At 42.3% G+C, this 17,464-nt stretch overlaps 1 protein-coding gene across 1 annotated transcript in view; it reads left to right on the top strand.

Moving 5' to 3' along the window:
- LOC133137549 (amphiphysin-like) overlaps nucleotides 1-11,858 on the top strand; it is a 58,705-nt gene extending 46,847 nt beyond the window's left edge. Inside the window, exons 20-26 of the mRNA XM_061255881.1 lie at nucleotides 2,995-3,045; nucleotides 3,740-3,793; nucleotides 4,484-4,525; nucleotides 7,584-7,649; nucleotides 8,354-8,518; nucleotides 9,051-9,152; nucleotides 10,597-11,858. Coding sequence (XP_061111865.1) covers nucleotides 2,995-3,045; nucleotides 3,740-3,793; nucleotides 4,484-4,525; nucleotides 7,584-7,649; nucleotides 8,354-8,518; nucleotides 9,051-9,152; nucleotides 10,597-10,701 — 585 coding nt within the window. The 3' untranslated portion in view covers nucleotides 10,702-11,858. The remainder of the gene's footprint in view (nucleotides 1-2,994; nucleotides 3,046-3,739; nucleotides 3,794-4,483; nucleotides 4,526-7,583; nucleotides 7,650-8,353; nucleotides 8,519-9,050; nucleotides 9,153-10,596) is intronic.
- Nucleotides 11,859-17,464: the final 5,606 nt, after the last annotated feature.

Consider the following 17,464-nt stretch of genomic DNA (forward strand, 5'->3'; position numbering starts at 1 on the left):
CACTGAATTCATTATCTCCCATGGCTCAACATAATTGGGGTGCATGTGCTAAAAACTACATTGTACAAAACTTGCTCTCAGTGAGCTCCCATTCTCAGCCAACGGCCCCTCGGCAGCACAACATAATGTAAAAACTGCAATCTGAAAAGCTCAGAATGAGCTCTTACTGCATACCTGAATTTCAACCATGTCAAAGAAAGGAGAAAACAGGACGTGAAATGTAAATGCTAGTACACCCATCTTCTATATCCTCCTAACTAACTGCAGCTGACTGACTGCAATTCTCTTTTCACGACGGACGCGAACGTTTGGATCATATCTTTACCCCCTCACCGTTTTGTTCACTTATTGGTGAGGGGGTAAAGATATGATCCAAACGTTGATGTCCGTCGTGAAAAGAGAATAGAAGATGGGTGTGCTAGCCTTTAGATTTCACATTTTGTTTTCTCCTTTCTGTGACATGGTTGAAATTCAGGTACGCAGTAAGTACTGAGTTTTTCAGATTGCAGTTTTCACGTTATGTTCTGCTGCCGAGGGGCCGTTGGCTGAAAATTCTCAGCCATAATTCTAAAGTAAAACTAAAATTGGAAAATGCCATCCATAGCACCTTAGTCCCTTACAAAAAGGCCGTCTGGTTTGATTCAGGGTTTTTCGAAAAACTGGAATATGGGTTTGATGGATTTTTTTGTCCTCAGTAAAATAACTTTCATCTGCTCCCAGGGGTAAATGGAGGCTGTTGAAATAACTTCCTCCAATAACCTCTAATCTCACCGGTTAGACATCTTAATGAGATCTTTGAAGTATGAAATTTGGTTACTGGTTTAATGCACTTTTAGATTACGCTGTCCCCAGAGAGCCTGCGATTTGAACAGTGTGGGCACTGGGCAGCATTTCATAATGACTGACGTAATTCATGAATGTTCTTTAAGACGCCTGATATCATGCATGTATGTCGAAAGATATTCTGAACATTTATGAATTTTTACATCTCCCATAGCATTATGAAATGTGTTATGATTTACATAGTAGTGTAATGGCAAGCAATGAATCAGTTGCTGTAAAATGTGGCTTGTGACCAAAAACAGATGTACTCTGGATAAATACTCAAGTTTTCTTCTTGTAATAAGGATTATGAGTGTACATCATCTATATATTGAGTTTAATTACAAACTCATCTCATTTCTTAGCCTGTGCTGTATGAAATGACAAAAATATTGTTGCATGCCAACTGTCTTTGTGGTTGTCTTGTATGTTTGTTTTCATGATTTCATTTAGTTTTCTTTATTGAATTATTTTATTTTTTTATTTTGATGAATTTGCCTTTTGTGTGTTGCTCTTTCTTTTTAAAGGTTTTGAAACTATGGGGGGAAATTGTCACGTTCTGTTTCAGACAATGAATGAAACCTTTTGCTCTGTTGTTAGTCCTTTCCATGGGTAAAAGGGCAACCATCAGACCCTGTTTATTTAAAATCAGATCTCTGGAACCAGAGTAATGTGGCAGAAATAAACTGCTTTTGGTTATGTTGATTATCTAATTTTCTCTATGAGCAAAAAATTGTGCTATATGTTCTATTATTTGTAAGGTTTTATTTCACTGTATGTTTGCATGTGTGAAGGTGTTGTGCTGCATTGCGCCCGATGTGTAGGCTGCTTTTGACTGAAAAAAGCATCACAGATCATTTCGCAAAGAGGCTGATGGGAGTTGGAGTCCACTGCCGGCCAAAAACAGTTCAGAAACTCAAGCCCCAGACTTCAGCTCCCATCATCCTTTGTGAAACTGGGCCTTTTGAACGCTTCAGTGGTGCTGCTGGTTGAGTTTTCTCCTTCATTAGAGCTGTAGACCCAGATGGGTTTATATCTGCCTGTGAATGTGATAAGCGGACCCCATAATCTCATTAAATTTTTCACATATGCTGCAGAATATTTGCTGAAGAAAATTAGGTCAAGGACTACAATGGCATCTCTTATCCCGCAGGCTCTGTTGCAATAATGCACACACGGGTAGAATGTGCTGAAGAAGTAGGAATCACGTGTTACAGGAAATGTCTATCACATTGCTGCATGCACCATTCTGCGGAAGTGTTTAAGTCTATGAATGTGAATCACAGAATGCAGATCGGCTATATGCAAGCAGACAGCTCTCACAAGGGGCTGGCCTGTGAGTCACAGTTGTTCGGCCTGAGGGGAAGAATGTTTGTGCTCTCAATCCAATCCAAATGCACATTTTCAAGCTCGCCATGCCATTGCTAGCCTGTTTTACTGCAGGCACCACTGAATTGGCAGTGAGTGCTTTTCTGAAAACGGGCTCACTGGTGACTCTAAACCCTGGTGACTTTGCTGGAATTCATTGGCATTGCATCAGAATCCCTATCACTGCAGTGCAGCAATTTAGACCTGCCGCTGATTGGCTCCTGATGGAGTGATGTCACAGAGCCGCTTAAAGGCACAGTGCTCTCTGTAATTGAAAGTCTACTTTCTCAAAGCGGGTGTCACCTCTTTTACACATTTATCTTTCACTGGCTTCTTACACAAATAATCTGTACTTTACTACTGCATTTTACCACATTTCAAAATGTTATGTTTTGTTACAATATGAAATATTGTTAGTCCAAGAAAATATGATATACATATACCATATATGCATATATTGAAATATATTGTGAAAAAAATGACATATTGCAGTACTATGAGGTGCACAAAGGGTAGCAAAATACACCATGAACCATGGAAATATGTCTATATTTACAAATGCATTTGCTAAATTTGGCCTCCAGATGGCACAACGGACCGCACCATAGCTGAGAACGCAGCTTTTCTGTTGTGGACAGAGCATATTATTGTTGTCACAGTATGTTAGAGAGTAGTCGTCGCCCATGTTTAAAGAGCCCCACTTTCTGCTAAAAAAGCCAGCACATCCAGACTTCCTTCATTTGTCCCCATAAACGGTGATATCCTGCGTGTGAAGTAACTGCCCCGCTCTCTCTCCGCACGTAGATAACCTCTCCCTCTGAAGCTGAGAAACAGCCCAGTGAGGAAGCTGAGCTGGTAAATATTACTTATGTCATCCTGGCATAAGAGAAGCCCAAGCCATATGTGGCTTAATGGCCCATATGAACTTGCCTTACCTGGCTGATATGAACTCTAAACATACATGTTCAGAGTTTAGTTTTGTGTTTATGTAGCGGGCACCATGCACAATTAGGAATCGATTTTATCTTCAAACTAATTTATATCTGCAGTCCCTGAGCAGGAAGTAGAATCAACAGTTGCATAGTCCCAGGAAACACAAAATGTTCTGACAATGTCACAATACTGGAATGTGTTGTCAGTGTTATAATATTGCCACTACATGACAGCAACCCCCGTGATAATGTGTTTGGTTAGGTGGCATAGTTATATCACAGTCTGTGAGTGAGTGTTGAGGTGTTCACTTGCCTGGGCTGTGAGTGAGTGTTGAGGTATTCACTTGCCTTGGCAGTGGGGATCTATGAGTGAGTGTTGAGGTGTTTACTTGCCTGGGCTGTGGGGATCTGTGAGTGAGTGTTGAGGTGTTCACTTGCCTTGGCAGTGGGGATCTGCGAGTGAGTGTTGAGGTGTTTACTTGACTGGGCTGTGGGGATCTGTGAGTGAGTGTTGAGCTGTTCACTTGCCTGGGCAGTGGGGATCTGAGAGTGAGTGAGGGTAAAGATGGCCTCTCCTTTGGTGGGTGGGAGTGTCAGTAACCTCTCTCCACACGTAGGAAACAGCCACAGCCAGGGAGGGCGAGGTGGGGTCCCCTACTGCGGACGCTCCGGTAACTATCCCAGCATGCTGTGCTGCTGTCCTGGGCTCCACCCACTCCCTGTTAGCCAATCACAGGCCTTATTAAGACCTAGCATCACAGACTCCATTCGTAGATGCTCGTTCTGTGTGGATTTACTGTCTAGGGGCAACTTTGTCCGCAGTGTGAAGGGAGTGGGTCAAACTGAACAGGACCACAGCTTATTACAATGGTCTGGTCAGTGGTACCTGGCTCATAAGTGCTATTGGCAGCACTTAACAAGTTACTTCCTTCTGAAGTTAACTGATTATGAAATATTTTGTTTTATACTAGGTTTGAATGTTGTTTTTTTACTGTCTTTAATTTTATATGTCACTTTTTAAATATAAATATATATTTGCATGTATTTAATGAATGATATTTTATTCTATGGATTATTAAAGCACTGTGTTGTTATTTATTAGTAAATGGCTTCTTTTATGTAAATACTACAATATATTGTTGGGGATAATAATCTTCCTTTTGATTGGATCTCTTTTTGAAAAAAAAAAAAGAAAAACGTAGCACCTGGAGATGGTGTTTCTTATTGTACAGGACTGATGAAAGGAACCATGTCATGCACTTTCACCCCCTCTGTATCCCTGGATACCTTCTCTCACACCTCTGTTGGGTTCTTGTGTGTCAGTGCTGGTATAACTCTGCTTTGTACTGTACTGTATATAGGCCCCAACAGTGGACATGGAGTCCCCAAAAGAGCTGACTCTGGTAAATTATTCATAATCAACCTTAGTGCAGAAGTACCATGTAAAAACAGCTGCAATGTTGCCAGTGAAAGACCACTTAATGAACTGAACAAATCCTCTTCTTTTATGGGATTGGCTGTTAAATTAGTTATTGCTGTTATTGTACATGACTTTGACAGTGTTTTGTAACATTTTACAATAGAAAACTGGGTTTATATACAGTGTAATTACATAATTTATTCACCCCCTTAATTAAATGGCTTTTCAATTGCAACATTGCTCCCATTCATATTTTATTTGAAATATAAGTGTTTATATGTGCGTTATATCACTGCCATATGGCCGGAAAGCTGTTGAATGCAACAGCAGTATTCTGAGAATGTTTCTGTCTGTGGGGTGATACTAGTAATATTTAATTTTCTGACAATTTCATCAAGTCTATCATTTTCAGAGAAAACATTTTGCTATATAAAGCCAATACTTTATATAGTAAAATGTGTGTTGGTGTATTGTAATGTTTGACTGCGCATGACTGCTGGAATTGTATGTAAGATTGGTGACTGTGATCCCCTGACATTTAGAACTGTGGGGGATTTTTTTATAGGTTATTTTTTAAATATAAAAAGGATCATAAAAAACTACATTATAATCCTGCTGTACATCATTTGAATTGCTACCCAATGTATTCAAGGTGGGATTAAACTTTGATGTGTAATGGCATTTCAGATATATTATAAATTTAGTTATGATTTATATGCCAATATTATATATATTTCAATCTATACATAACATTGAATATTATTCATTAACATGGAATATTATTCTTATATTATTATATACATAGTATATATATAGAATAAATGTAAGATGTGTCATTATATATTAATATATGTCAGTATATATTAATATATAATCAGTCATCATATGTTACAAGTATATATCTATTCTTTTTTAAGAAATGCCAGTCCACGTCAAGCACATTTTTGTGTCTTTGTGCTTTTCTTTAGTTGAAGTGACAAAATGGTTCCATGTTTGTGAGCGTATGGTTTTGGTCAACACAAGGTCAATGGAAGAGTTTTATACAGTGACATTGCAGTGTCCCTGTGAGGCTGTTTCAGCCAGCGATAAAAGCTGTTTGAACCGATCTGTTTTGTTCAATTTTAGCCCGATGAAGACAGGGTTAGTCTCCCCCCCACAATTATGTACCAAGCAATCAGCTGATTGTTCTGGTGTCAGGAGAAACATCTCTGCTTTTGACCTTCTGTGGATGACATCATATGCAGCAAAATCTTTCAAGCCTCCCCCTTATAAAGCCAGGCACTGCTATTGAAAAGAATCACCTGGTTTAGGAGAGGATTTGACCTGCATAGTGAAGAAAAAAGCCTTTAGTGAACAATTACTGGTAACGCTTAAGGAAATATTAGGAGATATTGATTGTGCTCTGAAGCTTTGTGTAACTCCTCATTCTATATATACGCATCTCTTTTAACAAAACATGTAGCATATGTCATCAAGTTTATGGGGTGATAGCAAAGAGCATCGTTTAGCTGAATGACGCAGGACAACCCTTTTTGTCTGAATGTCAACAGTCAGCTTGAGGTGGATGTATGTATTTGAAGCAGCCTGTAGTTAGATGCCAGACAGAGGCAGTGATACCTGTGGTATGCTGGAAACCGTTTGGCTTTATATTAGCTATTACACACCAACCAAATATTACCTTATCGATTTGCAATAAAATACCCAAATGACTTTTTATGAGGGGAAAATGGATTGAAAGTCTATTTCACAGTGGTAAATCATATGCGTTCTATGTGTATCGTGAGAGGTGTATTGGACCCAACCGGACCCACCCCACGACCTGCCTTCCCAAAGTGGCGTAACCCGTGGTGCACTGGTGGATGTAGCGTGCTGTGCCACACACCCCCCCTCCCCTGGCTGTTCCTCCACACACCCCCCCTCCCCTGGCTGTTCCTCCACACACCCCCCCTCCCCTGGCTGTTCCTCCACACACCCCCCCTCCCCTGGCTGTTCCTCCACACACACACCCTCCCCTGGCTGTTCCTCCACACACACACTCTCCCCTGGCTGTTCCTCCACACCCCCCCTCCCCTGGCTGTTCCTCCACACACACACCCTCCCCTGGCTGTTCCTCCACACACACCCCCTCCCCTGGCTGTTCCTCCACACACACACCCCCTCCCCTGGCTGTTCCTCCACACACACCCCTTCCCCTGGCTGTTCCTCCACACACACCCCCTCCCCTGGCTGTTCCTCCACACACACACCCTCCCCTGGTTGTTCCTCCACACACACACACACACTCCCCTGGCTGTTCCTCCACACACACACACACACTCCCCTGGCTGTTCCTCCACACACACCCCTTCCCCTGGCTGTTCCTCCACACACACCCCCTCCCCTGGTTGTTCCTCCACACACACACACACACACACACTCCCCTGGCTGTTCCTCCACACACACACACACTCCCCTGGCTGTTCCTCCACACACACCCCCTCCCCTGGCTGTTCCTCCACACACACACCCTCCCCTGGCTGTTCCTCCACACACACACACCCTCCCCTGGCTGTTCCTCCACACACACACACCCCTCCCCTGGCTGTTCCTCTACAAACCCCTCTTCCGGCTGTTCCTCCACACACACACACACACTCCCCTGGCTGTTCCTCCACACACACACCCTCCCCTGGCTGTTCCTCTACACACACCCTCCCCTGGCTGTTCCTCCACACACCCCCTCCCCTGGCTGTTCCTCCACACACACCCCCTCCCCTGGCTGTTCCTCCACACACACACACACACTGCCCTGGCTGTTCTTCCACACATACCCCCTCCCCTGGCTGTTCCTCCACACACCCCCTCCCCTGGCTGTTCCTCCACACACACCCCCCTCCCCTGGCTGTTCCTCCACACACACCCCTTCCCCTGGCTGTTCCTCCACACACACACACACACCCTCCCTGGCTGTTCCTCCACACACACACACCCCTCCCCTGGCTGTTCCTCCACACACACCCCCTCCCCCGGTGTCAGTGCTCACGTCTCAAACGCTCTTTTAGACGGTGGAGCCAGCCGGGGGGGAGGAGGTCACACAAGAGGGGGCTGCGGAGGCTGAGACAGAGGAGGTAGATACCCACTTCTCCTCCCCCCGCCTGTGTCACCGTTAGCAACGGCTGTGTAAATCTCAGCAAAGCATATCCTCGGCTGTGCGTTTTCCTCCTTGGAGACCGGGAAATTAATTTTATTTAATTATTACTTTTTAAAATGTATTCATTTAATTATGTTCAATGTATGATTTTGGTTTATTACTGTAAATTAATGTGACTGTTTTGTTTTTACTTATGATAAACAGTTTTTATTTAAGTGATGTAACAATGTGCAATGTATAAAGTATTATTGAACTTTTTGAAAGGCGATTAAACATTTATAATGTACAGTAGTGATATTGTATTAAAAGTTTATGGGGGCAGCGAAATGTTTTGAGAAATGTATACATTGCTGTATGATTATGTGTATGTGTACAGTACCCGTATATACTGTCTTGTAAAATATCTGGAGATGCTAAATGTACATGTGGTTTTTGAGGCAGCCTGTGTGTGCCTGTGTACGTGCATGTGCATGTGTGTGTGTGTGTGTGTGTGTGTGTGAGATAGAGAGAGTGTGTGCATGTGTTTTTACTTGAGAGGGAGGGAGAGAGAGTGTGTGTGTGTGTCAGAGAGAGAGTGTGTGTGTGTGTGTGTAAGAGAGAGAGAGAGAGAGAGTGTGTGTGTGTGTGTACGTGAGAGAGAGTATGCATGTGTGTTTACTCTCTTCCGGTGTCTCTGTAAAGGAGAAGATGCCCATCCCGTCAGTGGTGATCGAGCCCGCCTCCAGCAACGAGGGAGATGATGACCGTGACGGTGACATCACTTCCCCCACCGTCTCCAGTGGCAACGGAGTGACTCCGGAGAGCCAGCCAGGACCCCCGGGCATGCCCGCCGGGTTCCTCTATAAGGTAGGCCCCGCCCCCGGCTGCAGGCTCCAATCCTGATCAAGTGGGTCAGTGAAAACCAGCCAAGTGAACAATCAACGATGTGTTACATTCGCACAAATTTAGGTGATGTCTATCATTATATAAAAACTTATATTAGACCAAATATTTTTGGAAAAAATATCGGTGGGAAATCGGTGTTTTTCACAGGATACTTTATTCCAGTGGTTTTAAACAATAAGTGTTTTCAGTTTTCAGATGTATCGATAACCTAAATATTTGATTTGACTTTTTTGAAAAAATATGTATGTTTAAAAATATTTGGAACATCAATATCTAATTACATAATAGGTGCTATAGAGGTTGGGATTTTGACTGATTCATGGAAAATGGGAAAAGCTAGCACCAGTGTAAATGACACTCTCGTGTAAATAAAATCATGACAGTACTTTATGTGAGGTTCCTTGTGGCAGTCAAGAATGCTGGCCATCCCCATAGGAAGGTCGGGAGGTTAGGTTGAGGTGGAGTTCTGACCGGGGCTTCCATTTTCCGTCAGGTGGAGGCGCTACACGACTTCGAGGCGGCTAACTCGGACGAGCTGGAGCTGAAGAAGACGGACGTGGTGCTGGTGATCCCAACGGTGAATGTGGAAGATCAGGTAGGAAGTGGCCCAACCTCTGTTCAAATCCTTAGCTTTCAGTAACACATTTAAGATTATAGGTTATAGACTCGAAATAAAGTCGCTATGCTGTAGGAACAAAGCACATTAAATTGAATTGAATTAAATTGAAAAGCTTTGTTGAATTGAATTGCTAGTTGTGTGCGAAGCCCTAATGTTGAAGCAGGCATTCCTTTCTATACAAAAACCTTTGAAAAAAAAGAGGAAACAATTTAAGTATTTTTAAGTGGTATTTCATGTCAAGGACAGAACACTGCTAGAGGATTAAGTAATTTCCCAAAACTTGAACAGCAATCAATCACTTCTGTCAAGAAATTAAGCTTGCTAGGGTGGCTGAGTGGTTGAGTTTTGTAGCACATAATCCTGTCTCACTAACAGACATGATCTCGGGGGAAACCTTTGTATTGCCTGCCTGTTACAGAATTACACCTGTCATCTTTCAGTTTTTATCTTCCTGCTCAAATTAAGATGAAATGTTAAAATGTTCATAGGCTTTTTATCCAGTGCAAAAACATTAAACTAACCGACGGTAGGAAGTCCGAGGCTTTTGAGAACAGGTATTTAAGGCTAATGTCTTGGTGAATTAATTGGTGTTTAATTTCCACTGAACAAACTGCCTTGTCAGGAAGAAAATGTACGTATGGGAGAGTAGCATTAATTGTGTTTAAATAGGGATATATGGAATCGGTTTCATTTTTATAATACCAGGCTTTCATTTGCAAAAAAAGGAAAAATGCCAGTGCAATTCCCTTATGCAGGCTCTAATAAATAAGCAGAGAATATGCAGTATAAAAATGGCAGTATAACCCAGAATAGAGCGGAGTAGAATACTGAATGGCTTTATAGGACTGGGAGGAATAAGAAATGGCCAAGAGTCAAATCAAAAACAAATAACAAATCAGATCAGGTTGAGTTCGGGTAGCAGAACGATGGGACATAAATGGAAATTGGCAAAGGATAAATTCTGCAAACATTAGGAAGTATTTTTCACAGAGAGAGGTCACTGTGTGGAATAGCTGCCAGGACATGTAGTGGAGGCAGAAACACTGGGGGGTTTTCAAGACCAGGCTTGATATGGCGCTAGGTACTATTTAGCTTTTAGGCAAACTGAACGGTAGATAGATACTTAAGTGGGAGGAAAAGGTGAGCATTGTTGGGCTTAATGCCCTGTTCTCAGCATTATGTTATGTTCTGTTATATTATAAACAAATCTGACAGGCAGGCAGATCAATGAAACTGAGGTACAGTATGCACTATGAGAGTTTGATCCGATTTGGTGAAGACATTTACAATTACACCATTGAGAATACGTGCCAATGCTTTGCTTCACTGTTTTACACTATGCAATTCTTGTAGTTATGATCAAAATACATAAAACACATGTTTCCACATATGAGACGATTATTGATTAATGTGCGTGCAGGATGCCGGCTGGCTCACAGGAATGAAGGAACGTGACTGGCTCCAGCTCGGCCCCACAGCTCCGAAAGGACTCTTTCCCGAAAACTTCACCCAGCGCTTGGAGTGACAAGCCCAGCCCCGAAACAGCAGCTGGCGGATAACCCCAGTGACTTCCAGACCGAGCCCGGCATTCCACACGCTTCCCGCCGTTCAGAGGAGAAGGCTTAATCAGGCAGACGCACGCGGGTTTGTTTTTTTTAAAAAAGGAAGTGGACAGTGAAGTGACTGACCGGCTGTGTGGACTGACAGCCACCCTCCCTCAGAAACCAGTCGTTGAGTGTGTTCGTTTGTATACCTGTGAGCGGCAAAAAAAATTGGTGTGTGCTTTGTTGGAGCGTCGATGACCTCCCACCTATAATCCCTATCTGTTAAAGGAAAACAAAAAAAAAGTCAAACTCCTTCTTTAAAAATGATGACCTTATCTTCTCTGCACTAAGTGTATTGTATACATTTGATTGCTCATGGATGCAGCCGATTTTATCAGCCCGTGATATGAGTAGTGATATGATTTATTTAAAAGTTCAAAAGTGTTACACAATTTCTTTTTGTTTTATTTCCAACATCAATGTTACCTTGTTGCATCACTGTTAACCTTCTCTGTAGCGTCATGGCTGAATGTGTACGGCTAAGATGATATTTGGTATACTTGGTGTTGATTTTGTTATTGGACAAGACTTGCTACTCTTTTGCCAAAAATACTTATACATATTATGAAATGGAAATTACTCACAAAAATGTAATTATATCTAGGTGTTAATGAAATATCTATCAGAGGAAAAATACAGCTGTGGACCAAGCAGATGAAGCTTTTCAAACAAAATAGTTATACAGAAACTCCTTACCTGATCATGAGAAGAAAAAAAATATATACCTTTACATAATATTTACATATAATTCAGAAGATATAGTTCAAACCGGGTCATCTTATGGAATTGTATAAAGGCATTACTTCATAAATAAGACAATATACACAATAATTTATTCACCTTTGCATTTCTTTGAAGGCGAAGATCGCAGCAGTGGTGCTAGGGTGGAAAATCAAGTATGCAATACATGTAACCGTTGGTAGTGTTTCCATAGTTACACCGTTCAGTTTTCAGGAAGTCCAATGGCATTTCAGTGTACGTGCAGTCAGTCCTCATATTAGATTTTTATTTATTTATTTTGTAATGTACATATCTGTGCTTATTTATCTAAAGGTAAATAAAGAATAGTTACTAATTATATTCGTCACAACTATCTTGTTAATTTGAGAGTTTTTAATTACTTAAATCATTTTTTTTAATCATTTTATGGCAGCTTCTCAGTTTCCACTTTGTTTTGAGCTTTCCGTTTTTGTTTTAGCGCCCCCTCCTGGCTAAAACTGCTGTCCTGATTATTGCAGCCTCCATCGAGGTAAGTGTCGCATTTTATTCGCTACATATTTGAAAGTAATTAATTCATTAATTCATTATCCTAACCCGCTTATCCTGAACAGGGTCGTAGGGGGGCTGGAGCCTATCCCAGCATACATTGGGCGAAAGGCAGGAATACACCCTGGACAGGTCGCCAGTCCATCGCAGCATATTTGAAAGTAAAATAAATATTTGAAAAAAATTAAATACATCCATTACATTACATTACATTATTGGCATTTGGCAGACGCTCTTATCCAGAGCGACGTACAACAAAGTGCATACCCATAACCAGGGATAAGTTCGCTGAAAGACCCTAGAGGTAAGTACAATTTCAACTGCCATTATAATGCCGGAGAAAATGTTAGAATAAGAGTTACGTTGTCCGGACTAAATGAATGACACTCCCATGCATGTGCTATCACTGCAGCTGTTGATACGTCTTACAAAACGATGTCATGGGTTGGCATATCAATCTTGCGTCACCTTACATTTGCCTTACACTTTTCAACATTCAACCAACACTGGCCTCCTGCTAATTCTATTCAAGAGAGCATGCAGTAGATCTTGGACATGAATTTGATACTCAGTCTAAGAAAATGAATAGATACTGATTCAAGACCACTTTCAAATTCAGTATGAAAAATAATATTTTGTCTGTTGTTTTTTGTTTTCTTATATTCAGTGGAAACTAGAAGAGGTAGAAAATAAATTGACTCAGATCATTAAAAGAGATCCAGGATGACTCAATGTGATCCGGAATCTAATTTCCTTTAACCGCCAGCAGGTGGCGATAGCGCTTCAGTATAGCTCAGCATTTCCAAAACACATAGTTTGTCATTATCTTTCCTGAACCTGTTTCCTTCTCGTCTCCAGCATTTCCAGACAGTCCTGCTTGTTAAGCACATAAAAACATATGGTTTGGATATTATTTATGAAAAATTGGGACTGGCTGTATCACTGTATCATATCACTGTGGATTTCGCCATGTTTGCGCTGGTGTCAGAGGGGCTGGAGGTGGCGATCTTTCGTTAGAAAGATCCAAATGAATCCCAGTCCAGTTCAGTTACAGTGAATTGTGTGACAGAAGACACCTTCCATCTGATGAGATGTCGATTGAACTAAGGTAATGACTCACTCGGGCCATTAAAGGCACCGTTCACAAAGAGTAGAGGGTTTTCTAGTATCCTAGCCAAAACGCCAAACCGATTATTTCAACTTTCCTTGAAAAATTATAACAGTCTTCTGCCCCCTTGTGGTTCATTCTGGAACTACAGCATTTACAAACGACGGTTCATCAATCAATCCAAAACTCTTGCTTAATTTGATCTCCTGTTTTCAGGGCCCATGACCTGACACTGGAGACAGATAAACAAACTGTAAGACACATCTCATTTACTCTTATCTTATTGGACAAAAACTATTCGGCTCAGAACACTGACTGCAGGAAGGCTGGACTTGAAGCCAAAGGCAGATTCTCTTATCTTGGGGGTGTACCTTTCAGTTTTAATGTGGAATTTTATATAATGCAATACAGTTTAATATTTCAAAAAAGCACACATCCATTTGAATTCAGGGTCAGATAAAATCATCATTTCAGTTCAGGCACTGTTATGCACTGACATTTTATATAAACTCTGAGACTATTGAAATGCATATTTTTTGGCGAAAAATAAAACCGTAATTTATGCAGCTGGCAAATATACAAGTATGCAAGTCAAGAGTAATACATCTTTTTAAGAGGATGTTTACAAGGAGAGTTTGATGTTCATAAAAGAGATGTTTTGCCTCATATTAATGGGAGTTTCTCTGAAGCAGAGTGTGTATACTTTATGGGTTGCATATGCGTCATGTCATTCCAAATAAATCACATTCCATACACTATCTATTTAACTATCTATCTATCTTCCTATCTGATCTTCTTTATGAAATAAAAACGAGTTAAATATCCCCCACCCCAGCCATAGGGCTATTGTGGGAACGTGACGCAGGCCCTGAAACGTCGGCTATCGAAACCGACATCGACTGAAGCGTCCGCCCTTAGCGTCCTCCCCGCTGACCCTTTGACCTCTGGGAGAAAACAGGGTCAGGTTTGTGTCTTCGCTCAGAGCCTGTGAGTCTGCCAGGCCCTCTCCACCAGAGTCAACACAGTGCGAGACCGGCCCTGAGTCAGCCCTCTCTGCGTTACAGCCACATAAAGGAAGGCCTTCTTATAGCGAGCGCGTCTGTCGAGGAACGCCACAGAAATGCCATTAAAAAACCACACACACACGCACCACGCGAAGCCTGACGTTTCAGCACGGTGCGCGCTGATTTATCACCGCCGTGAAAATGCCCTTTTTGTATATAGCTGACTCCCTAAACCTTAAAGCCCTCTCTTTCATGATAGGCATCTGAGGCTGTCAAATAAAAAAAGATCTTCAAAAACCAGAGATCAGACATGAACAATGCTTACCTTACACGTCACTGAGCGTGCATTTAGAGTGAGTATAGTAAATGCCCTTTAAGAAGAAACATCTGTTTTCAGTTGATCGATGAAGCCACAGGGTTAATCACATGAAAATTACTATAGCATCCAATTACAGAGCTGTCCTTATATGGGGTTTAGACAGCCATTAGGGTTAACAAGGCAAAAAATAGGACAGAAACGAGGGAACCCAACCCAGCAAAGACACAGAAAGAGCTTGATTCATTCTGACCTTTGACCTCTGTGCAAGCTCCGGCTTTCTTCCCTCTTTATGTGTCTTGTCCTTGGGAGAAACGTGACACCGAATGTTTACTGCTGAGAGACCGCAAGCAGCTGTGGGAAGGGACAGGGAACTCACTGCCCAAAATATTCACCATGTCCAGAAAAAAAGCAAGCCTGGGGAAGTGGAAAGAGAGCACTTCTGCTTACTCAAAATAAAATTAAACCCTCATTGTCTGTTGATCAGAGTATGAGGAAATACTCTTTGTATAAAACCATTGTTTTCAAATACATGCCCTGGTGTTCTGGAAGACTGCATATGCACAAAGTGTGTCTTGCCAGACAGGATTTTTAAATGTTTTGACACTGCAACTCTAATTAAGTGTTAAATGAACTCTAATCAATTTAGACGATTTATCCGTTCTTTCTGAGTGTCTCGTAACCGAACAAACGTGGTAGGCGAGCGCAGTCCGGATTCTTTGGAAACGGGGTTTGTCGCTCCTGTACGTGTTTGGGTCCGGCCTGTCCTCCGCTCCTCGCCCTGTCTGAGGTGAGGTCCTGGCTCACCATTCTCTCAGGAATGTCCCGGGCCAGGCTCTTAATTGTGCGTTTAGTCACCGAGGCGTGACCCTGAGTATCTGTCCTGCCTGCTGGCGGCTCTGCCGTGGTTGGAGCCAGGCCTCCAGCAGGGCCTCAGTAAAGAGGATTTCTGGAGCTTACCATGGTAAACACGGCGGAGTTTAACTCAGGCAAAGGTCAAGTTTGACACGGGGGGCGGCAGGGCGGAGGGGGGGGGGGGGGGGGGGATTTACGGCCGCTGTATCCTTTAGCGTCGACCCACCTTTCATCCCCCTGTCAGGACGGAGATAACCACCACGGAGGGCTCTGCCTCTCCGCTCCACACACACACCGCACTCCGTTGTGTTCTTTCTTAATTATCTTCTGCTGAAAAGACACACGGAGCACATCTGGTGGAATGTTCTGGAAGGAGACGTTCGTTGGCTTCGGTTTAAAAAGAAGGAAAGTTTGGCTTTCGTCGACGCTGAAATGTCTTGCTCATACTCTCGCACTTGAGATGTGTTAATAAAATCAAACAACAATACAGTAAGCCCTTATGTAGAGCTCTTCATGGAAATGGTCCAGGTTATTTTTAATAAACGTTAGGAAAAAAACAGAATTGGCTAGAAGTCCAAACTAAAAGGGACAGGTACATAATAAGGCAAGTCACAAAATTTTAATTGCAATCTGGAAGGTTGATATGATTTCAGGTCTCTTCTGTAGGATGAGTTTGGTGAGATTGTGCTTGTGATGTGTTTATTTGTGTACATTGGACATTTTTAAGTTTTAGTGTGGAATATTGTCACTTCTGAGACAGAACAATGGCAGCAGGTCTTTTCCCTTTAATGGTAATAGGTCTTTTTAATGTTTCATTTAGCAGGCGAGAGGTGAGAAACCCTGACCCTGGAACCACAGGGTGTTCTGGGATAGGCTCTATCAGAACCTATAAATAACCGCAGAAAAAACTGCCTTCATTCTCAGGCTCAATGAATATAGGCGACAAGTTCCTGGTAGTTCTCAGAGTTCCACCTACCGGTTCAGACCCCAGCAACAGGACATTAGCGTGCACTGTATGTGTTTAGTGAAGAAAAATGAACAAACTGAACTTCATTTTCTCTTCAAGGGAGACCCAAACATAGACTGATTATGTGCCCCACAGCAACACAAACGTATATACTTTGTATACTGATGAAAACTCTGGGATTTACTTTTTATTTTATACTGATTTTGCTTCTCTCATTGATGCTTTCTTCTCTTTCTTTCTTTAAAAAAAGCGCACATGCTTGCATGGTTTCCTCTGAGATGACATGGTCTGTAGTCTCTCCTTCCTGTCGGGTTTTATCTCTTCCCGGCATCGTGTGGGATATTAGTTCCATACCGCCCCCCCGCTCCGTGGCTTCCTGACCTCGCTGAGATAGCGGGGCGTTCAGAGCGCCCCTTTGACGCACCACCGCGGCCCACAGGTTTGACAGGAAGGGGGCGGAGGATGGATCTGGGGCCGTCGTCAAAATGGCCGAGGCTTTTACCGGGGGCCCCCCGGAGCAAAGCTTTCATTTCTCCTCAAAACCGTTATTCTGGCACGCTGTTTAGAGTTCCTGACTGCCGGGGACTACTTATGGATTTATGATATTCCCCCAGCCCTACCGACACACACAAACATAAACACAACTGACATTTTCCACCGAGTATTACAGATGAACAATATGTTCCTCGACTGAGGTATTCTGGAGTGGTTTCAGTCGACAAAGAAAAGAGTCATTTGCATGATGGATCACTGATCATACACACTTAGGTTGGTGAAAAAACATTAAGCTAATATACAAAAACTCAAACTGCTGAGATGGTGGCCATGAGATTAATTCTTGGATGTAACAGCTTGACAGCAGATATGTACTATTTCACTGTGGTCTGTTTTATTTTCTTGTCCAGAGTGTGAAAAGCAGATTCATCATGGTGTTTTTTTAATGGTTTCATAACATTTGAAGGCCTTGAAGATACACTGCTGGCTGTAATGAAAAAATAACATTATATCATAATGATGACATCAATATTTCATTCAATTCATATCAGGCAGACAGTGGTGCATTCTTTTCTTTCCCCTGCTACCCAGAATGCAACACTTTGTTTTTGTGTTGCTGCAGGCAAGACAGAAAGAACAGCATTGTGGGATATTATAATTTCACAACTAAACA

Source organism: Conger conger, chromosome 9, assembly GCF_963514075.1.
Source record: "Conger conger chromosome 9, fConCon1.1, whole genome shotgun sequence".
NCBI classification, from domain to species: Eukaryota; Metazoa; Chordata; class Actinopteri; order Anguilliformes; family Congridae; genus Conger; species Conger conger.